The 23,215-nt window shown below is 37.7% G+C and overlaps 1 protein-coding gene across 4 annotated transcripts in view; it reads left to right on the forward strand.

Annotated features, from left to right (window-relative positions):
* The window catches only part of CDK14 (cyclin dependent kinase 14), a 332,773-nt gene that overhangs the window by 52,183 nt on the left and 257,375 nt on the right, over positions 1 to 23,215 (forward strand). Inside the window, exon 1 of one of the 4 annotated variants that reach the window (XM_068673924.1) lies at positions 16,198 to 16,339. The exons of 2 other annotated variants lie outside the window; for them this stretch is intronic. Coding sequence is in view for 1 of the 2 variants with exons in the window: in XM_068673923.1 (XP_068530024.1) it covers positions 16,525 to 16,599 (75 nt within the window). In the remaining variant the exon portion in view is untranslated. Of the gene's footprint in view, positions 1 to 16,197; positions 16,340 to 16,449; positions 16,600 to 23,215 lie in introns of those variants that run through there. One more of the 4 variants, XM_068673923.1, reaches the window with a different exon arrangement.

Here is a 23,215-nt window from a genome sequence, read left to right on the forward strand (position 1 = left end):
GGAATGAAAAGCAGCAATTAAAAAATGTAAATGAATATTTCTGGCAAATGACCCCAGGGATGCCCTTGATGCATGTTATTTCCTACAGTTTACACAATGGAGGCATATTACACAATTTAATATTCAGTGGTATCTTGCTGCCTGTATTCTCAAAAATTGATCATTAGGGGAATATATTTGACAGAATAAGAATAGAGACTGAAGGATTAATTTTAGCGCAAGCAAATCCTTGAAATGTGGGATCAGATCAAACAGTGCACCAACTTTGAAACCTGTGTTGTCTTTATGACCTGTACATGCTCTCACCTAGTAACCTTGTCTGCTCCCACTGCATGCTTGTGAAAGAACCACTGCAACTTCATTATTTGCTTTGAAATGGCTTGGGAAATGGCCTTGCATAATCTTTGGAATTACGTGGCTGCAAAAGCTGCTTCATTTGTTTTTGATAGTCACCTGCTACTAGCATGGGAGAACAAGATAATGATAGTCTAACTATTCAGGTATGGAAGAAGAATTTATTTCAGATCTCTGTAAACACTACTGACAGCTTTTGCTGGTAATCTTCATATTAAACAGTCCTCAGTGAGCCAATGTTATTAAGCTACACTTTTCAATGACAGATTTGAATTGCTCGACCTCCAGTTATTGGCTGCTTTGTTGTTGTTGATTCTAACTGTACAGTCAGCAAATTGGTCTATCAGAAATCAGCTTGTGAACCGTTTTAGTTTCAATGCCTGTTTGAAGCAGAAAATTTGAAGGATGCAATAGAAGGAATCCTTTTTATGCTGAACAAAAATCTGAATTATTCTATGTGTTACCTCTCCGTATTCATAAAGGAACAGAAATGCCTGGAGCCACTGTATGCCAGTTTTCAGGGAGGTTTTAAGCAGGTGTAAGAATGAACAGTAACTTTAGAAATGAATCATAAGCTCATTACCTCAAATACTTAAAGCTTGGAAGTCTTCATTCCAAAAAGGATTTATTCTTTTCATTATTTTAACCAGGTTTTTCCAAAGGTGGAATACAGAAAAAAAGCATTTAATAAATACTTATCATAGCTTTGTTAGAGCATGGCTGAAACTTTTCAGGATTTTGTGTTGTCGAAGTATGCTGTGGCTCCGTATAGGATTTGTGCTGACTTACCTGTGCATGTGCTGGAGGATGAGAAGGGACACCTAAATGGAAAGGGACAAAGTCTACCTTGTGCTGGCACTTTACCTTCTCAGTTTCCTCCAAGGCACTTGGAGAACAGGAGAGCATTTCTCCTGTGTATATTCAGTGCTTCTCATATATGCAGAACAAGGAATTTGGAAGGTTTAGGAAGACCTTGGAAAGTACAAGTGTGTACGTGGGCTTGTGCGGAGGGCTAGGAGTAAAGGCAGTATTGGAAGCTGTTCCAGGGAGGCCAGTAGGAGGCTGGAAGCTAATGGGTATAAAAGGAGAATGGACAAGAGTTCTGGAGTGTGGGGAAGGTGATCTCTAGTATTTGGAGAAAATTTGCTTTTGGGAATTCAGATCTTTTTATGGAGTCCTCAGTATCTGTATTCCGTTTCAACAGATAGGCATGAACTCACTGATACGCATGCCCTACCTGTGGCTGATCCATCTAGGGATCGAAGCTATTACTCTTGTCACTGTTCAAGCTTAGTGATAGAAGCCTGTGGTCTGTGATCTAACCTTGCTGATAGCACAACAGCTATAGATGAATCTGATGAGATCTGTATTATCAGGTATTTCAGAGGAAGGAGCAATATTACAGAGAATGGATTTGAACCAAACTGTCCTTTCAAAACCTAGCTTTAGCTGCAAAGACTTATTTGCACTTATTTTACCTTTTTTTTTTTTTTTTTTTTTTTTTTTTTTTTTTTTTTTTTAGTGTTGCCCTTCCTGACAACGTAATTGTGAATCTTATAACCCTTGATCTTTTTTTCTGAAATGTTTAGAATTTGTCATTTGTATGACAATCATTTTTGGTTTCCTAAAAAGAAAAATATGCATGGTTATGAAAAGCTAAGATCTGAAATCGATGTGTACATTGAAGAGCTACTTAAAATTGCATTGGGCAAGTTGAATGTGTAAATTACTATAAAATACATATATATATAATATATATATATATATATATATATATATATATATATATATATATATATATATATATATATATATTATCAAATAGGGCAACAGTACCTGAGGGGGCTAGACACTTGAATTGTTCTTGGGCTATTGTCACTGGCCTTCAGAGAAAATAAGAATGGTAGTGTCCGCCTTCCCCGAGCTGTGAAAACTGTGATAAAACCAATTAGCCATCTGTGCATGTATTGTAATTGGTAGCTCATGCCGTCATGGGCATTTAAAGAACACCCAGTCTTTTCTGTGTTTATCTCTCAACATACTGGTTGCACTGAAGTTAATGAGACTCCCCAGGACCATAACAAAACAGATGTAAGAGTAGAATATGAGGTGTATATGTTTATTGTAACATAACAAATTGGAAACCTTTTATTTGGGATATGTCAAATCTGTGCTTGTCATAGGAAATTTAAAGGCAGTCATAAGACATTTTAAAGTGATCTTGTGCTAGTTTTTTATATCATGGTGGCTTCTGTAAAATCTTAGATGAAATTTTTCTTGTCTGAATTTTTATTACCTTAGTAATTCTATCTGTTAGTACTCTTTACATCTTAAAATATTTCCACGACCTTTTCTGAGGAAAGACAAATATACTATTGGACACATAAGCTGTCAATATTATAAATTCTGAAAGCATTACTGGATTTTTGTCAGTCATTTTTGTCAAAGTTGTGTCAGGCATCAGCCATAATGTTATGCTAGAATACCTCGTGCATATATGTTCCCACAGACATCCAAATCCATTGGGAATTGTACCTTAAAAGAGTTGTTCTACAGCATTTACATTTCAAACCTTTCCAAAGCGAAACTTTAAGTTGCAGTTTATCATTGAAATGCTCTAGGGGAAACATAATTTTTAATGTTTTGATGCTTCTCCTCTTCTAGACCTCAGTTTTTCACTTAACATCTGTAATTAAATGCAGTATTGTTTTTTATGGTAAAACTTTATTATTATTTATTTATTTATTTATTTATTTACTTATTTACTTATTCCTGATTCTGTAAAAGGTTTTGTAAACAGAGTTTTATCCAATAAATGGGGATCTATATGCACAACTTTTTGTGGACTGGATTATTTTTTCTTTTTGCAGCATCTTAAATGCTGAGTAAAGAATTCCTAATATCATGTGGGAGGCAGATTACTACTCAGTGGCTCAATATGAGGCAGGCATAACCTGGCTGAAGATGGACTGCTTTATTTGGATATGATATTGTGGATTGCATGAGAGAAACAGTAGTTGCAACAATTAGCTTTAGTTTGCAATCTGTACAATGTATGCTTTACAGAAAGAAAAGATGTAGGATGGTTAAGAGCACACTACTGAAATTACATGTCTTGCTACAAGTTTCCTTCTTATTATTTTTTTCTTTTTAACAGTTAGTATAATTACACTTTTTAAAATCAGTTCTCTTAGCTCCCTGCTCAGAGAGAGCTCCCATCAGCTGCTCTGCTTCCTAACCTACTGCCCTCTCTGAAAGAGAAGGCAAGGAAAGGTGGGATTCTCTCCCTCTTGCGTTTGATTTGGTGGCTAAGTTTGACATGGAAGTTCCCCTCAATTCTCTATCAATAAAGTACCTAGTACAGTGGAGTTCTATTTTAATGACTAGGCTGCTAGGGTAATGCTAATTTTATTTTTAAGTTTTGGTTGAGAAAACATTTACTAATTCAAAGAACAACAGAACAATTGAGTATCAGTGATCCTACTTTTTGACCACAGTTTCTTAACATCTCTTGTTGGGTTCACTGCTCCTTTCTGGAAAAGATTTCTCTTAGGAAATATACATCATAGTATATTATCGTTCTAACTGTATGTAGATGGTCAAAGGCCCTCTAAGGTTATGACAATAACTGATTTAGGGGGCTTTGGTGTAGTTCTATGGTGCAATAAGAATTCTTTTCATAGTAGTCCTCTGCTAAATCAGTCTACAACTAAATTTAATACCAGTTTTTCTTTCACAGCAGATTTTGCCAAGTGAGTTTTGTCTTGTGTGAGTTCTGAAGAAGGCTTGTAAATGTATGAGCACCAAGGCAGCCATGCTTCAGGAGAGATGCATTGCCACATCATTCTTCTGCTGCAAAATATCTTGATACTTGCAGACTTCAGATATCTTCTGGAATGGTCAAAATAAATTCAGCCACAGATGCTGAAAGAGGTGGTCGGAGGAGGAAAAAACAGTTTAGGTAGAAAATCGTGTGAGAATGGGTGCTCTGTGAACATGTATGCTGATGTAGCTGTGCTACCAGTCACTGTATTTTGTAGAGATTGTTTTTACAGTATGAGGACAAGGTAGTTTATTATTATTATTATTTTTCTTCTTTCTTGTTCTTTCTGCAGTTCTGTCTTTACTTCTCCTCAGATCCTTTCCCTTTCTGGCCTAACATGTCCTGGGAAAATAGATAAGCTGCTCAACACACTTTAAAGCTTTATCAAGTTCTGGACTGAAGTACCCTTCAGTGAGAATGCCCAGGTGGATGCAGCCCTCTTATCTGAAATACTGAGATAAAACAGGACAAGAAAAGCAGTCTTCAAGGGGCTAGTTACCCAAACAGTTAAGAGCTTTATAGGTCAAACCCAATGCTTTGTATCTAACTGAAGAACAGATAAATATCAGTGCAATATCTGCAGTGCTGGTGTTTATTTCTTATGGCACTTAAGTCAGCATTGCATCAGGTAGAGCTTTTGCATAGCTTTTTTTTTTTAATGTACATTAATGTGTGCCAATTTAATATGTGTAGAACAAAGATATGGATGATGAAGTGGAACTGTTGTCTGTTAGTGCAGCTTTCTACAGAAATACAGCTGGAATAAGGCAAGAAGTTTGTTATAGTTTCTTCCCATATTTGATCATGAGAAGCAACATATATTCCTAAATCAGGTATTACTTTATCATTTCTATTTCCTTTTTTTTTTTTTGTCAGCAACTCCCTCAATCACATAGTACATCACTATGTAACCTATAGCTTTTCTGTCATCAGACTTGCCAAGCATTGTAATTTGTATGATGCTTATACACTTGTCAGACCTGTCATATATGCCAACAGATAAAACATCAATTTTTGAGACTGAGAGAGGAATGGCAACTAACCCTTCAGGTAGAAGACCGAGACATGGAAAATAATGAAAAAGTGGCACATTTTGCAAAACTATTGTTTAGTTGAATTGCCAAAAGTTGCTCAAAAATTTTGCAGTGTAGACTGTTTGGATGATAATGGCATATTTTACGATGATATTTACAAACTGATATATATGAAGAATTTAACTGCAGCTGTACATGTGTAATAGTGACTCTAAGCAATTCGACAGCATTACAGATAAGAATCACAGGGTCATTGAATAATAGGTTGAAGATACTGACCCTGTGTTCAGCAGTAGTCTAAAAATAAGTAGACCTTTAGAAAATAATAGGAAAATAAAGGAGGAAAAAAACAAAGCCATTATTACACAATTGCAAAAGTCTTATTTATGTAAATACCATATGAAATACTACCCATCATATAACAAAAATGACACAAGGTGACACAGAGGGAGAAGACAAGAACAATCAGTTAGATATGCAATATAGCTTCCTTTTGAGGAGAAGGTAATTAGACCCATTAGAATGTAAAACAGAAGACTGAGGGAAGATCAGACAGTATCCTATAAGATCACAAGCTGAATTTGTGCTGGTTAAGAGGGAATATTTCTGCAACATTGCTTTAACTGTTTTGTAGTTTCTGCCTACTGAGAAATATTCAGAGATTTTGTTCGTTTGTTTTGGTTTTCAAGAGAAGGAATAGTTTCTAATTGCACAGTGTCATGGATCTCTTTACCACCTGAAGCTTGAGTTATAAATGAGTTCAAAAGTGAATTTCAGAGTTGTAAATGATAGGTCAAGATCTTTTTTTTTTTTTTTAATTATTATTATTATTATTATTAATAATAAGTTAACTGCTGGTGACAAAAAGGATATACAGGAAGAAAGATCTCATTATGTAACTCCTTATCGTGCAACAAATTTGGTTGCTGTCAGAAGCTGACTAGACACATTTTTATTCTGATGTATGATTATCACTATATATGTTTCTCTGACAGCTTTTGATGAGGCTAATATTAAAAATCATTTCATAAAAAAATATGGTTTTATACCTGTTCCACAGAATAAAAACAGTGGTGACCTGTTCACCATCTAGATTGTAGCATCTCTAGAAGGAAAGCTGAGAACTCAAACTCCATTTACCAGAACCACAAGAAAGGAGATTTATTTATACAATTTACTATATTATTTATACAATTTACTATAGTAAATTGCACATTACCGTGTAATCAATACTAGTTAAGCATAGCTCTTTCCCCAACCTAAACACATTTGTTGTCTGTTACTGTACCCATAATAATAAGACTACAGCTAAACTGACTGATAAATATCATCATACATGTTGAATCCAGTAAGACATCTGAGATGGTCACAAACCAGTTATTCTTCCACATCATGAGTTTGTAGGGTCACTTTCTATAGATTGCTCTAATAAGCATGCTTTTATAGTATCACATATTTCTCATCCTGTACAAAGAGTAGCCTCTTAGATATCCGCCAGTGATACTTGCCACGTAGAGTGCCATGGCTTCTGGTTTGATGTGTCTTCGGCTCCTTGTCACAGCTCAAAGATGAACATTGTGAAGAGTAAAAGTAAACAAGTTATTGACCTGATAAAAGGAAATAAACTTGTGAGGAGCTTGGAATAATTGCTGAAATTCCCACAACACTCAACATCATATTTAGGGTTAAATGTCATTGTTATGAGGTTCATTTATTAACAGTTGCAGTTATCTCTGAAAACAAAACCAATCAGATGGTTCTGCGTGGAGAAGACATCTTGAGAGATTTCCCATTCTGCCCTTCAGATTTTATATCTTGGTACCAAATTTCAGGAAGAACAGAACTTAGGGAAATTGTTATGCAAGGATTCCACTGGAGCTGTATGCAGATAAATCTCAGGTAAATGCACAGTCATGTAAACCTCTTGAGTTCACTAATCTGGGTTACTTCAAGGTTCCACGTAAGAGAATGAAGATGAGAAAATAATAACCCTTCCTCAGTTCCTTCTTCCCAGTGACAGATGACCTCCTACTTCTTATTTCTTTATTAGCTTTTCTGTAAAAGTCCTCACTCTTCTGGAGATACTCCATCTACCTCCTTCAATGCCAAATGAGTCGTCTTTATTTAATGGAGCACTTATATTCACCTCAACACTCATCAGTGTCCTTCATTTAGTAAATGCAAGATAAGCTAAATTTTAAAGTAGATCACATTTGGGGCTTTAAGAACACCTTCTCAAGCTATCTGACATCCTGCAGAAATAGTTTATATCTGTATTGCAGAGATTGCAGAGGAAGTTCTCAGAAGTTCTGATGAATATGTTGAAAATAGTGCATACAAGACACGAGACTGTATCATCTCAACTTTGCGGTGCCTTCAGGATATCATCATTTCATAGTGTAGATTCTCTTAAGGCCATCAAGTAGAAGAGTGCGTATTTTGAAATAGCTTCTATTGGTTCCACAGAACACAACCAGAGCTTTGGTCTGTGGGACTTGAATTCACCGATCACATACCTTTTGCCATGATCCTCAGTGGACTTTTCACCTGAAGTTTTGATTATCCTTGTTAATAAATCCTGTTAGGGAGGGATAGAGGTTGCTGAACAGTCCTTGTGAACAGAAGTCATTCACGTGCACTAGACTTGAACTACCAACATACAAGTGTTGAGTCAACAGTTATTCCCATCTGAAGGCAGTGGTTTCACTGTTCTCATAACACGAAATCTCTATTTGAATATCTGCTGGCAAGCTCAGCAGATAGCAATAGCCTTAAGGACTGAAGCTGTGCTCAAAGGAACAGGGTATAATGAACAAGAATAGAATAGATTTTTTTGAAGTGGACACCATAAACATGGAACTTATTCTAGTTTATCTACATTATAGGGATGTGGGGATTGATTGGCTTGATTTAAAACAAAACAAAACAAAAACATGGTAGCTTACATTTTGTACATAGATTTATTTTTTTTTTAGTTGGAAAGCAGATTTTTTTTTCTTTTAGAATGTAGGAAAATGGGGGAAAAAAAGCCTTTCATGTGAGTACCTCAAAGTGAAAATGAAGGGAAGCTAAAATGCAATGCTTTCAAATAAGACTAGAATTTTCCGTGCATGACATATTCAGACCTGAGAAAATGATGAAGGCAAACTTATCTTTTTATGTTAAGTTTTAATTCATTTATAGAAAGCTTTCTTCTCCTAGCTATAATACTATGGATGACTTTGAAATGGGATATCATTGAGTTTCAACCCTGTATGAGATCAGCTGTAGGAATAAATGTAACTTGAAAATGAAACATTTTCAGTGATTCTTCCCCGGGGATTATACTTGTAGATATCAAAAAGCTATTGTTAATTCTTTAAAACTGTCCCTTAAAAAAAAAATTAAAAAAAATAAATAATTGTAAACTCTGTCACTAGTATTCGTCATTAAAGCTTTGTCACAGAAATATTAATACTCATTCCTGATTAGCTAGAATTTATTTTTTAGATTGTAAATGTGAGAATTGTCCACTACGTGGTTTTATGAATTGTATATTATAGTAGATAGGTTAGTTTAATTTAAGCTACTCCAGTAAGCCATTTTACTGATCACTGTCATCTTCCAGACAGAGTGCATAAATTTGAATTTTATACTGCTTCAGTTCTTTGTGGTGTTTTTGAAAAATGATTGACTGAAATGTTGATTTAGATGGCTTCTTTCTTTCTCTCGTTCTCTCTCTCTCTCTCTCTCCCTTCCTCCCTTCCTTCCTCTTTTTACTTTTTTTTTCTCTGAATAGTCTAGGTTGTTGTGCTTTGTACTCAATACATTAAGAGTTTGCAATTGAACATAAGGTTCTGTATATGCATACATCATAATTCTTAGGAGCTATCGTTCATTTCCTGTGGAGAATTTTTGTGTATTGTGAAGGCACTTCCATTTCTGTAGTGAAATGTTGCTGCTGTTGACAGCACTTGTAACTGTATGATGCTGAGGATGAATGATTCTGCTTTCAGTTTACTGTCTTTCAGAGATTATTTCACCTGATGTGGTGTAGGCTGCATACAGTTTCCAGATTAGTTTTTTTTTTTTTTTTTTTTTTAACAGCATATTTTTAGTATATTATAAAGGCTTGAGCATGGTACTAGCTGAGATAAAGTTCTGTCCATGTGCAATAGATAACTTTTTCTGCAGGTATGAAAAACATGGCCAGTAGAGGAGTATTTATGTATTTATTTTTATATAGCAAGATGTGCTTTATTTTTGCAAGGTAAGGTATATCTGAGTCCTCTCTTGCATTTATCTAGATGCCTACCCCAAGTGGAAAAGCATACCAATCTGATCTCTCCTTAAAAGTAAAGTAATTAGGAAATTCCATACCTTGCCTACATCTTGTTCTACATCTGTTATCCTTGTGTATCAAGGATAAAAGCTAAAGTCTAAAAGCTAAAAAGAAAAGTTAAGGCTTGGAAAATAGCAGTCAGCTTCCTGAAGAGGAAATCCTAAATCAAGTTAAAATTCAAGATCTTATCATAGATGCATTGAGCTAATGCATTTTAGTCTGGATTATTTTATTTGTATGAGGTCTTTGACAGCATAGCAGGAAACACAGAATTAATAGTAACAAACAAAACAATCTAATTGTAACTGTATTAGTATTCATAGGAAAACGTGGATTTACTAGGAATTTTAGTTAGGTTTTCCTGTTGCACACAAAGATTATAATTGTCCAAAGTCATTGAATTAATCTTTTATGTGCAAAGAATGCTCTCACCAAGTTGAAAATGTCTCTAGACTGTTTTAATGTGTGAAATCATTACAAAATGTTCTCAATGTTGTTGTTCCCTTTGAACTTGTACTTTAAACATTTTTTATAATGCAAATTATATTTGGAATCAATCCATAAAAATATAAATTATCGTCTTTTATAGATAAAGGTTGCAAAGATAATTGACATCAAGTGTTACGTTGCATTTCATTTCAGACAGTGACTATTTTTTAAGTGAAGTCCCACCATGGCAGATAATGCAGATGGTGTAGTTCAAATATTGGTATTGCAAAGCAAGTTTGACAGCATGTTGTACTCAGAATAACTTGTCACACATTCCGTTGTACAATGTTATTCACTGCTTCACTTGCCATCTTAAGCAAAAAATGATTTTCTTTGCATTCAACACATTTTTGTTGCTGCTGGGTTGTTTTATTAAGGTCATATCTTGTGTACTCTATGTATTTTAATTTCAAACTAAAACCAAACTGATCAGTTTAGGAAAATTTTCATGTTTTGTGATTGCCAGTGGTAACAGGGAACTGAACTGGAGTTGGATAGGTATTGTCTCATCCAGTCCAGTGTTTTTGAATACAACTTGTTAGCCATCTTTTAAAATCAGAAAATCAGTTTTTATGAAATATCAGTGGTTTATAAAGTATCTGGCTAGATGGCCAAATCACTTTCACAAGTAAGAAAATTTTTGAAACTGTAAAGTGTGTTTATTCTTTCTTTGTATATTCAGTTGGTGGGTGTTAAGAGGTGTTTGATGAGCAGTGGCTTTTCTTAGTCATGCAGTTTCTTGTTTGAGGAGGAAATAGGCTCTTGTCTGTAAGATACTTGTACAAACTACTGCATGTGGTTATTACTTCATGGGAAGGGTGGAACAGTTGGCCTTTCTCCCTTGCCTTATGTGGAAAACATCCTCTGTCTTGGATGATTTAAAATAGACCAAGAACATTACTTCTAAGTTGTGTTTGGACATTATGCAGTATGACCACACAGAACACAAAGCAACTAGTGATATTCTTCTCACTATACAGTATTAATAAATGATGGATTGCAATGTTTAGTTCATTGACCATCAGAGCTGTATAATCAGTCTCTTCTAAGTATAATGACTTGCAGATGACTGTACATGTATTATATTGAAAAGCTCCAAAGATGCCCCCATATACATGAAAGATTGTTCTCAAGTGTCACATTCAAACATTTTGGAGTCTGCCTTGGGATGAAAATGGCATGACTTAGAGTACAGATATTATGAAGCTTGTACTTGTAGTTGGTTTCCATGCAGAAAACCATAGGTATTTGACCTTTTGATTTGTATTGATTTTTTTTTTGTGTTTGTTTTGTTTTGGTTGTGTTACTCTTCTAGCCCCTTGGGAGACAAACCAGCCTCATGGTACGAGGGGCTCTGTGTGATCCGGATGGTCAGACTTACGAATTTCAATTGTAATTCTAGACTGCCTCTGGCTACCAGCCAGGTTTTCCAATCCAGTTTGTGGTACCATGAGCAGAAACAGCATATATTTGTGCTGCATGCATGTTGTTTTCAACCACAGTCAACAAGTGGGGTTGGGAGTAGAGATAGGGATAGGGAATGGGCTAACACATGGAGATGAGGGGGATAAAGAGAGTAGGGAGTTAGACAAAACTTCCAAGAGGCCTGTGTGGATGAGCAGAATTCTTGAAACTCAGACATAAAAGGGAGTATACAGAAGGTGGAAACTGGGACTGGTAACCTAGGAGGAATACAGAGACATTGTCCATGCATGCAGATAACGCAGTTTGGAATGCCAAAACCCGACCAAAATTGAATCTGGTGAGTGCAAAGAAAGGCAAGAAAAAGGGATTTTATAAGTAACTGGGCCAAAGAAGACTAGGGAAAATATTGGCCTGTTGCTGAATTACAGGGGTCCTGCTGACACAGGTGTCGTGGTTCCGCTCGAGTGGGCAGCCGAGCTCCACCACAGCCGCTCTCTCACTCCCCCTCCTCAAAGAGGAATGGGGAGAAAATATGTGAAAGGGGCTCAAGGATTGAGATAAGGACGAGAAAATCACGCAATAATTAATGTAACGGGCAAACCAGACTCAGCATAAGAAGACAGATAGTAAGATTTATTGCTCATTACTAACAAGCTAGAGAAGTGAGAAACAAAGGAAAGAAACCAAAAGCACCCTCTCCCCCATCCACCCTCTTCCACCTCCTCCCCCTGAGCGGCGCAGGGGAACGGGGGAATGGGGGTTATGGTCAGTCTACAGCACTTCTTCTCTGCCGCTCCTTCTCAGTCACTCTCGTCCCCTGTGCTGTGGGGTCCCACCCACGGGATGCAGTCCTTGACGAACTGATCCGGCGTGGGCTTCCCACAGGCAGCAGCTCTTCCAGAACTGCTCCAGATATGGGTCCGTACCACGGGGTCCATCCCTCAGGAGAAAACTGCTCCAACCTGGCTCCCCCACGGGCAGCAGCTCCTGCCAGATCACCTGCTCCTGCGTGGTCTCCTCTCCACGGGCTACAGGTCCGGCCCGGAATCTGCTCCGGCAGGGGTCTTCCACAGGCGGCAGCCTCCGTCGGTGCAGGGCCACCTGCTCCACCGTGGTCTCCTCCACGGGCTGCAGCGTGGAACCCTGCTCCACCGTGGTACTCCATGGGCTGCAGGGGGACATCCTGCTTCACCATGGTCCTCACCACAGGCCGCAGGGGACTTCTGCTCCGGCGCCTGGAGCACCTCTCCCCCTCCTTCTACACTGACCTTGGCACCTGCAAGGCTGTTTCTCACTCCCTTGACTCTCCCGGCTGCTGTGTGGCGCAGCGTTTTTTTCCCTGTCTTAAATATGCTCCCACAGAGGCGCAAAACAACGTCGCTTATTGGCTCAGATTTGGAAAACAACGGGGCCCTTCCCAAACATGGGGCGGCTTCTAGATCTTTCTCACAGAAACCACCCCTATGGCCCCCTGCTACCAAACCTTGCCACGTAAACCCACTACAACAGGGCATACAAAAGACTGAGGTACTAAATGCAGTAGTTGCTTCAGTCTTTACTAGCAAGACCAGCCTTCAGGAATCCCTAGACACAGAGACTGGGGAGAAGTTGGTGGAAAAGGATCATGTTAGAGAAGCAGTCTGGACATACGTAAGTCCATGGAAGCCAATGGGTGACTGCTGAGTTTGCTAATGTCATTTCAGGGCCTCTCTCAATGTTTGCTGAATGATCATGTTGACTGCGAGAAGTGCCTGAGGACTGAATTAACTGTAAATGTTATCTTTATATTCAAAAATGGCAAGAAGGATTCAGGGAACTACAGGCTGGTCAACCACTCCTCTATGCCTGTTAAGGTGATAGAGGAGATAATCCAGATAATCCATTTCCAGGCATGTGAAGGACAAGAAAGAATCAAGAGTAGTCAGCATGGATTCTGAAGGGAAAGAAATCCAAGGGGATGTCATACTTGACCAACCTCATGATTTTATGGTGAAATGACTGGCCAGGTACACGAGGAAAGAGTGGTGGATATTGTCTACTTAGGAATGGCTTTCAACTTTTTCTCCTTTGATATGCTCATAAAGAAGCTGTTGGATTGTAAGCTGGATGGGCAGAGAGTGAGGTGAATTGAAAATGAGCTGAGCAGCTGATGCCATGAAATTTAGTTGGAGGCCAGTAACTAGCAGGGTGTTCCAGGAGTCAGGACTGTTTCTGATCCTGTTTGACATCTTCATTAGTGACCTGGATGATGGGGCAGAGGGTACTCTGTCTGTCTGCTGCTGATACAAAACTGTGGGGAGTGGCTGATATGCCTGAGGGTTGTGCTGCTATCCAGAGGGACCTGGGCAGGTGGGAGAAGTAGACTGATAAGTAGAACCTTGTGCAGTTCAGCAAAGGGAAACGCAGAGTGCTGTACATGGGGAGGAATAACCTCATGTTATTCCTCCCCATGTACATAAGTACATGTATACATGGGGAGCCAGCATGATGGAATAACCTGCTCTAGGTGGTCCTGCCTGAGCAGGGGTTGGGCTGGATGACCTCCAGAGGTCCCTTCCAACCTCAGCCATTATGCGATTCTGAGGGAGTTGTCACATAACATAAGTATTTTTGGTTTCATCATTTGGTTTTGGAACCATCTTCAGGCTGCTTGAGACAAAATGCTGGACATTCCATGGGCAAACAAAAGAATTTTAGTATGCCATTGAGTTCTGCTCTTCAGAATCCTATCTTTCTACCTGCTGAATGTTTATGGTAGGGAAATGTAATAAATTCAGATTTTTTAATGCAGTAAAAATATTAACTTTAATATATGGGAGGTTTTGGCTTCTTTGAGTCAGGTCTCATTACTCTGTAGGCTGGCTTGCTTTCAATCTCCATCCCTTGGCCCTAACACTGTGCTTGGTTCTGGAACACAGAAGCATTCTGCATTCCTTTTTAGTGCTCTGTCTGCCCCTTTGTCCTGAATGTGGCGCTTCTTTTGGCACATATCGGTCTCTGCAGGCGCATACTCAAGAGCTATCTCTCTTTTATCTGAGGATTCTTCTGTGTGCTTTTTCGCCTCCTCAGACCGATTTGATGTTGGTAGTATAAGGACAAGAAATATAAATGTTTTGAATATGTTCTCATTATTTCAACTTGAAGATTTTTCTCATGTTTACATCAGACCTCCACACTTGGGACACCTGAGAAGACAAGTTTTGCATAGAGTGTAACTCTTCCTTTTTCAGGTGAAGTGAAGCCTCTATCTGCTTAAAAACCAACCTAAGAAACTGAATAGTCTTCTGGAATATGCCCCTATGACTGACGCTGGGAAATAGATGAGTGGAACAAACAAGTTCTACTTCATTTTGGGAGCATCTTACAGAATTTGTTCATGCCATTCAAGTTTTGTTGTCACTGAAGCCTAGTGATGCTAGACTCAGCTGTGAGCCTTGAGATGAGAAGTATTTAAACATGTCTTCGTGACTGCAGTGGGACTCGAGCAAATGTGTGGAGTTCAAGCATGTTTTGCTTTCTTCAAAGTGGGACTGTACAGAAGAGTGTATTTCTGATGTTTGTGTGAGGAGGGTCAGTGCAGCAGCCTGGTCATGAGCCAGGGTTGTGTTTTCCCTACTGGATTAATTGCACCTCCTCTTTGTAATGTAAAAATGCTGTCATTCTGTGCTCAACTTTTTTTTTTCTGATGTCTTTTTTTTTTGGGGGGGGGGGGGAGGGGACAGTGTGTGTGTGAAAAAGAAGATATTTCTACACGTTCAGGATGTGTTTTTCCCATCTTAAGATTTCACATGAATATATTTGTCCCCTTTCCTAGTGTAGTTTCTCCAGTGCCCCCCAGACACCAGGAGGTTTCTGGGGAGCCAGGAGCCATCTGAAGCACAGGCCAGCAGGGGTTGCTGTAGGAGTAGGAGATAGAGAAGATGCGATGCCTCTCTCTTGAAGAAGCCCTCCTTGTGGGTATGCTCCTGCTGCCCTCTTTTCCCTTGTACCACACCCAAGCTTGCTTGGGCTCAGCAGTGGCTTCCCAGAACAGAGTAGGTGTCGTTGCTTACTCACGGCTCTGTATATATTGTATGTTCATAAACATTATGTTTCCTCATTATAGTTCTAAAATTAACTTCCTAGTTCATGTTTTGGCTCAATAAATTTTAAATGCTTTTTTTGTATTATTTTTTTTTTTCCGTAGAAGTGGACAATAGCATTCATAGTGCTTATTTCCAGATGCCCTTAGATTATTATTTTAATGTCATTTGTCACTCAAGAACTTGCTGGCTTCCTTCAGGACTGGGACATAATCGAATTGGGAATGATTAGTTGCATCCTTTTGATTGAATGTTGAGGTTTTTTCCTTAATTCCTCTGAAATCACCATTAGCAATTTTGGCTGCAGTTCTGCATTCTGCTGAGGCAATACTACATTGTAAATCAATATCTTTTCAAAAAGACTGCTGTAAATTGCCTAGATAGCATATGCATGGTTACTTTGGCTGCAATGCTGCTGCAGAGCCTGGATAGTCTGCCTTTCTGGGAACTCCACAGGCAAGTCCATCATATATTTAAAAAAAAAAAGAAAAAAAAGTGGTTTTAGAAAGAGCATGGTATTGCTGCTGAAATTTAGACAGAGAAATGTAGTACCCTTGGTGCTCATCTGTACCTTTTATATTTTGTTCCACTGGGATTATGATGTCTTTAGGGATTTCTTTGTTTTCTGCTTTAGATTTCCCCCTTTCTTAGCTGTAGTACAGCCGTACCGTTTCAGCCTGCTAGTGCAGAAAGATGTTGTGAATTCATTCAGTTGCTGAATGAGCCCGGCCTGACTGCAAACACTAACATTGCCAGAGACATGTCAAAGAGTTGCCGGTGAATCTAACCTGATCGAGGCAACAGCAAAACGGTAAGATGGGGCTTGCTTAAATGCCTGGGATTAATCGAGTGCTGGGGTTTCCCGTTTGAACCTGCAGCCTAGTTATCACATGCTTCCAACTTGAGCAGGATTCATTCTGTGCATGTCAGGGTGGGTTTTCTTTGGAATGCTTAAAATCCAGGCGGAGGAAGGCGGTGGGAAGCTGGGGATGCCACATGAGACCTCTCAGCAGCCACCCTGGTGAGACTCCCCGGCAGCGCTGCCTGCGGTTTGTAAATATCAGGGAAAAGGTAGGAGAAGGCTTAAAAGCAATGCTTTTCTTGCTATGGCTTTGTATTTCTCTCTCGGCAGCCTTATTTATTATTGTATTAAGAGGGTAGTATGAGCAATTTTTTCCAATATATGCTTGGCTGAATGCCCTCTGGGACGAGTGAGTGAAGGACGTGATCAGCCACTTTCTCATCTCTGCTAACAAGTCTGTGCATCTTGCTAGATCTGAATAAATGTCTTTATCAGAAACAGATTTGCTTGATATAGGAAGATAAAATTAAAACGATCCCTTATAAATGCAGACTATATCATGGATGTCAGAGTATCCTTTTGCCTTACGAACCTCTGTAATTATTTTATTTCTATCACATGCTGTCTTTAATAAAACAAAAAGCGAGGTAGTTGTTTTAAGTAGTCATTCTTGAATGCTTGTGTAGGAGTGTGTTGGTAGCATTTTGGATGTTAGTGTAATATTTGAACCTGCATGAGAGCTTAGGGAAGCAGTGTGTTTAGGAAAAGAGAGGAGGGAAAAAGCAGTTATGATTGGTACAAGATAGAAAGATCAAAACGTGACCATTGTATGGAATAATTTGAAATATTTTTGATGACTTAACTGACAGCTACTGTATTTCATTTGTTAGTGAAGCCATAGATTATTCTCAATAGAAATGCAGTGGAATTGAACAAAAAATAAATATATTTCACCATATGTTATAGTACATAAAGCAAACCAACTGTGGTAGTAATGGTAGAGTGATGAAATATGTTTTTTGCTGTTAATGATTAAGGGTAAAAGCCAAGGAGTTTTATTTCTAGGGGAGCATGTTTATCTTTTATGCAGCATGTGAATTATAATCTAAGAAGAAATCAGTTGTATATCAACATGGGATCAAATAACTAGTTTGACAGCAGTTCCTGCTTGTTTTTTTTTTTTTTTTTCTGTACTTGCCAATTATTTTTTTTTTTCCCTTAGTAACTGAATACTAGTAAAAGGGGAAGAATCAGTCCTATCAATTATTTTCTGTAGTTTTTATTATAATTTTACTGGAGCTCCTTTGTAAAAACAATTATTCTCTCATGTGTGACACTATATGTACTGCAGTGTAAGTGATGTGAAGTGGGCTGTTTCACACTGTATACAAACTTAATTTGCATAGTTTGGTCTCAAAAAGTAGAGTTGCTTCTTTTGTTTGAGAATAAACTTAAATGCTTCTATTAGAATAGCTGCAAGTGTTTTTTTTTTTTTTTTTTTTTTTTTTTTAATGGAACTTTCATTTGCTTTTACCATCAGACCGTTTGCAAACCTTTAGTGTATTTGTCATTGTTTGATACAGAGAAGTAATCCAGCTACTTGTGTTTGCTTTTACTTTGTATAAGGAATGAAACTCCAGAAGCTCTTATGAACGTACGATTTTTTTAAAGCAAATTTTAAATTAGAGTATTTCTTAGTGATGTGTTTTCATCCACTATTGCTTCCCCCTAGCTTTCTTTCTCAGTTTTTTCTCCCCAAATGCTAAAACCACCAGCTCTATTCATTGTGTCTCTGGGATTCTCCTATTTTAGTTTTCTGGGCTTAAGAAATCAATAATGCTTTGGAAATTTTTTGATGCTAAGATTCATTAAACACAAATGTCAAGTAAATTAGGGGAAAAATAACATATAATATGGAAAATGTGGCCAGAAGTTAAGAATGCAGATGGGAAAATTAAGAAATCGGCAAGTAGAGGTGAATGCTCTATAAAGATTATGACCTTCATTATGTGGATCAGTTTTGCAGCAAGGTTGATGTTTGTCGCACCAGGAGATTAGAAGTTACCTGAGGAATGAATATTTGTCATGTTCTTCTCTGTGTCTCTGATTTCAGATAGGAAGAATTTCAAAAAGTTGTAATCGAGCAAACTAATGGTCATCAATACTATGTGTCTTTGCAAAGGAGGTTAGGCAGTCTTTGAAAGTCCTACAGCAAGACTGGTTGCCTCATCTCTTTTTATCCATTTTGTTGTGTAAGTCTTAAACAAAAAACCCACAGTTTTTAATATTTTTTTCCCTAAGCCATTAAGCTTGGAGGAGCTATTTGAAAAGTAGACCTATGCACTACTTCCCACATTGATAGGTGCACACTGGCAGGCCATTCCTATTTCCCTGAGACCCTACAGACAAGAAAATTGATAATACTATTAGAAGAGTTTGTGATTACACTGCAACACAGAGATCCACAGTCAATCACAACTTGTGGTTGGCACTGTGACCATGAGTCATGAAGCTCCAGTGGAATCCAGCTGTTGTAGGTAAAGGATCATTTTGTTCTTTAAGGGGAGTCCTTGCACCGTGCCAGCTACCACTGAGCAGTTTGCCTTGTGCAGTTTTCGGTGCGCTGTCCTGGCTTGACCTGTGTGGTGAGCAAGAATTTGCTGGGGAGAGAGCTTGTGGGAATGCTCAGCCTGGATCAGGTGAGGGTCTTGGACAATAAAATTTGGTGACTTCTTTATAAATGTGAGAGCTAGGGTGCTCCTTAAAGCACACAGAAGCTGCAAAGTGATCCTGTTTTGCAGATCCAGATAGCTTTGTTGGGGTTATTTCCCACTGAAGTCCTGGCAAAGTAAAAATATTTAGCTGTCAGGCTGTGCTATGCACGGTTTGTAAATTTGGTTTGATAATAATAGTGTTAAAATTTCCTAAATGTTTCAGGTAGCAATACCTTGATAATTATACCTTACAAAACACGTTGAAATGAAGGAGTGTGTCCTAGCAAATACAAGTTTAAGCAATGGAGAGGCTGTGTGATAACAGTACCCCAAAGCCTGTTTCTGAACTAAATAAAATTTTATATTTTATTTATATACTTCTATACTATTTAAATACAATTTATATACTGCTGTTCTTGAATCAGGAATCACAGATTAAATATAACATTTTTAATGCTTGAGTTCCCGTAGGTAGGTCCAGACTGGCTTTCAGCCTCTTCCATAGGTTTTTCATTTGATACCTTGGCATGAAGGTGCATGAATGGAAAGTTGGTTAGTTAAGGAACAGATTCTTATGGACTTTTTTTGGTTATTATTATTATTTATTAACATTAGAGTCAGGACAACTACTCCTAGCAGCAACTCCATCTGTAATGAAGTGCTTCTTCCATGTACGTGACTTCTGTGTTTTGGTGTAGTTCAGTAAATATCTTTCTGTGACTACTTTTTACTTTTGAGATAAGTTGATCATCTGTTTTCAAAAGTAATGATTGTTCCAAGTGTGGCATGCTTTTCACTGATATTTCCACTCCACGCCCTAATATAAGCCTATGTAGAATTCAGGATTTAGCAATTTATCAAGAGCAAGTAGTCAGATAGCAATATAGCTAGTGTTGGGTGTTGCATTCATATTGTGTTTTCAGATTTTTGTATCAACAGCTTAAGCAGAGCATTTTGCCGCCGTAAAAGTAACTTCTGGACTTTTTCTTCTGTTGCTGGTGAATTAACGTATTGTGATCGTGCTCTTTTGTTTATCATATTTTTAGGCAATTGAGTTGTCTCTGAAGTTCCTATATCAGTTCTGGACTGACTAGCTTAGGATGCAGCAGGAGGCAGTTTTATCAGTTAATTGTCTTATTCCATGACAGTGCACTAGTCAGAAATGGTGTGAAAATTGTTAGGTGAGGTTTTTTGATTTGTTTTGCAAAAATATTGAGAATTTATTATTGAAATTTTTATAAGTCACTGCTACAATAGAACTTACTGTCTTATCATAGTGACTAGGAGATCCATTGCAGCTTCTGACTGAAAATAATTTTATGACAAACTTCTGCTAGACTTTGACATAAATGTAAAGTAATCTAAACTAGTAACAAACATCACATCAGCAAGATTTTGACCCAGTTTGTATCATTCTGTTCTGGAACTTGTATCAGATTCATATAAGTTGTATTGCAGTTTTGCTGTGTCGGATGCTTGTAATTTAATATTATATTGTGTATGACTTACCTGAAGAGGAAAATACCAAAAGTGCCAAGTGAGCAGTGGTGAAATAAAGACTCTAGGAAAAAACATAATGCCTGTTGGTGTATTGTGAAAGCTCAGCTTCATTTATTCATTGCTGATGCCTTCCAGTCTACAGGCTTAGTATGTTTGAGTATGTCCTCTTTAAGTCTACTAAATCTTTGTAGAAGTGCAAAGAAAAAGTATTCAAAACTGTAGAGACTATGTGTAAAATGTTTTTCCTGGACTTTGCATAAATAGTGTTTTTCTGTAAAAACAAATATGTTCCACTGATTAAATATCAGTTACAGGTATGTTGTTTTAATGTCATAAAGAAGAGTCATCTTGGAAAATCCTAGAGCTTGGTGTTGGGGGTGGTTGGCTTTACTGCTGCCATGGGAAGTGGTGGTGGAGCCACCACCCCATAGCTTTTGAGTTGGCATGGAATTACCTGTCAAAGTGGTCCAGATACTGAAGAGAATATAATTACAAAATGTGATTTTCCTGCTGATAGACAGGCAGCCATGCAGGAAAAGCCATGCATAATATCTGCAGTCAGTTTTGTTGATGTATTTTCATGAGAAATTTAGTGTACTGTATGTATGGAGGACTTCTTGCTGATGTTCCAACTCGAATGCTAGATGTGATTTTTAACCAATTTGCTGCTTGGATTTTGTTGTTTGTTGCAAGTCATTTGAGATGAACTCACAGCTTTGGAGGCACAAATTGCCACTGACTGTAGCAGGCTCAATTGTTTTGTACTGTTACAGCTTTTTCTCTGGAATTGATTTGAGCACAGCCATAAGTCTACTGCAGCACACATTCTCTCTTGAACTCATCAAAGAAACAGCAGTGATTTTCACTTTTCTGTTGAAATACCTATTTTTTTTGAAAATTGAGCATTATCTCTGTGCTGTTCAGAGAATTCTTGCAAAATTACAGTTGTCCTTATAATAAGCTCTTCTCACTATCATTTCAAAACCTTTCCATTTAAGCTTTATACATCTTTGCAAGAAAAGATGTATTGGAGTGTTCTTCATATTCTGAATAATTTCGGATGCTACAATTTTCATTACAGCCCCTGACAAAATTCTGAATTATGGGACGTAGGATATTTACAAGGCTTCTGCCATTTTTTCCAGCATTACACATTATGTACTGAGAGGCAAGTTTCATTATGCTTTTTTGCACCTTTTTGCTTTGTAAGCTTTGTGCTACTGCAAGTCTGACAAATGTGCAATGGCTGCTGGAAAATTCCTTTAAGACTTTTCATTCAAGTTTGGTAGAGTTCTGTAACAAGGTATTTTATCTGGGGGGAAAAAAAGAAAGTAACAAACAAATAAAAGTCAGGTGTGTGATAAATCCAAACACAGATGAGGTCTCTCTTCATTTGTTTGTGAAGCTGGACTTGTCATCCTCATCTGAACTCTCAAACTTTCACAGAAGAAAACATTGTCAGAAAGATCGTGGATGGCTGTTTCTAAGATCTCTGGGAGACTGAACTGGCATACAGGGTATTCGAATCTCTGATGGTACTTGGAAAATAGAATAATAAGTTTTAGCTTTTTTTTCTCTATTTATACTGATGTGGCAGAGGATACCTTGTCAAATTCAGTGGCTCAGAAGATAATATGTAAGGCACCAGATTTAGCATCGCTAGGAGAACTTTTCTTTCCTAGTGACCTTGTTCTGCCTTGGAAGCTGCATTTCTTAAGCTGTAAGGTTGTTGACCTCAGGGATGAAGCACCTAAAAGCAGGAGAAATTTCTTTCTTGGTACCAGAATGAAACTTTGAAATGCATTAGAAGTGTAAAATAAAGAATTCATGTTACCTAGTTTTTCCTCTAGCTTTTGGTAAAGATAGTAAAAAGGAACTTTAGAAGATAAGGAAGGAAGGGCAAAAAAAAATGATGAGAAGAAGGAAACGAATAAAATAACTAAATATACACACACACACACACACACGTATATATTAACGTGAGAATTGATCCAAATGAAGGAAAAAGGAACCAAACTAACTTACTCTTCTAACTTTGAGTTATTTTTTTACAAGGCACTTTTAAATGGTTTGATGGTATGTGAGATGGTATATTGATTTGTAATGGACTGTAGAGCATACTGCTTTAGTGCATGAAGGCAAATGGTTATAAAAAAATTTCCATGTGAACTGCATATATTTTGCAAAGACGGTTGTATAACCTGTCCCCTTCCTCTTTTCTTTTTATAAGAAAAGTGCTCTTTAGCCTATATATGAAAGTTGAGCTTGGGTTCTTGAGACAATCTTTGACTGATTTTTCAGTCTGAAGTGAACTCTCTTGTTCAATGTAATTATGTATATATATATATATATATATAATCATATCTCATTGCTTTCATCTGACTTCAGGCGCACCAGATAAAATAATTTAGTTGAGTTTTTAATATAGCAGTTGGCCTGTAGTCTTACACTATCAGTTGCATGACCAGATTTGACCACCGGCAGTATTTCTGTTGCAGTCCCTGCTTGTAAGAGAATAAATATTGTTTTTATTTTCCAATGGAAATACTTGGTGATGCCTGTAAAAGAGTCAAGTGTCTTGCAAGCATAGGCAAAGGAGCCTAAAAGAGCTAAGCAAAACATGTTTTCAAGTCATGGAGTTGTTCACCATTTGTTTTCCTATAAAACCTAT

The sequence above is a fragment of the Anas acuta genome, chromosome 2 (genome assembly GCF_963932015.1).
Source record: "Anas acuta chromosome 2, bAnaAcu1.1, whole genome shotgun sequence".
In the NCBI taxonomy this organism is placed as follows: Eukaryota; Metazoa; Chordata; class Aves; order Anseriformes; family Anatidae; genus Anas; species Anas acuta.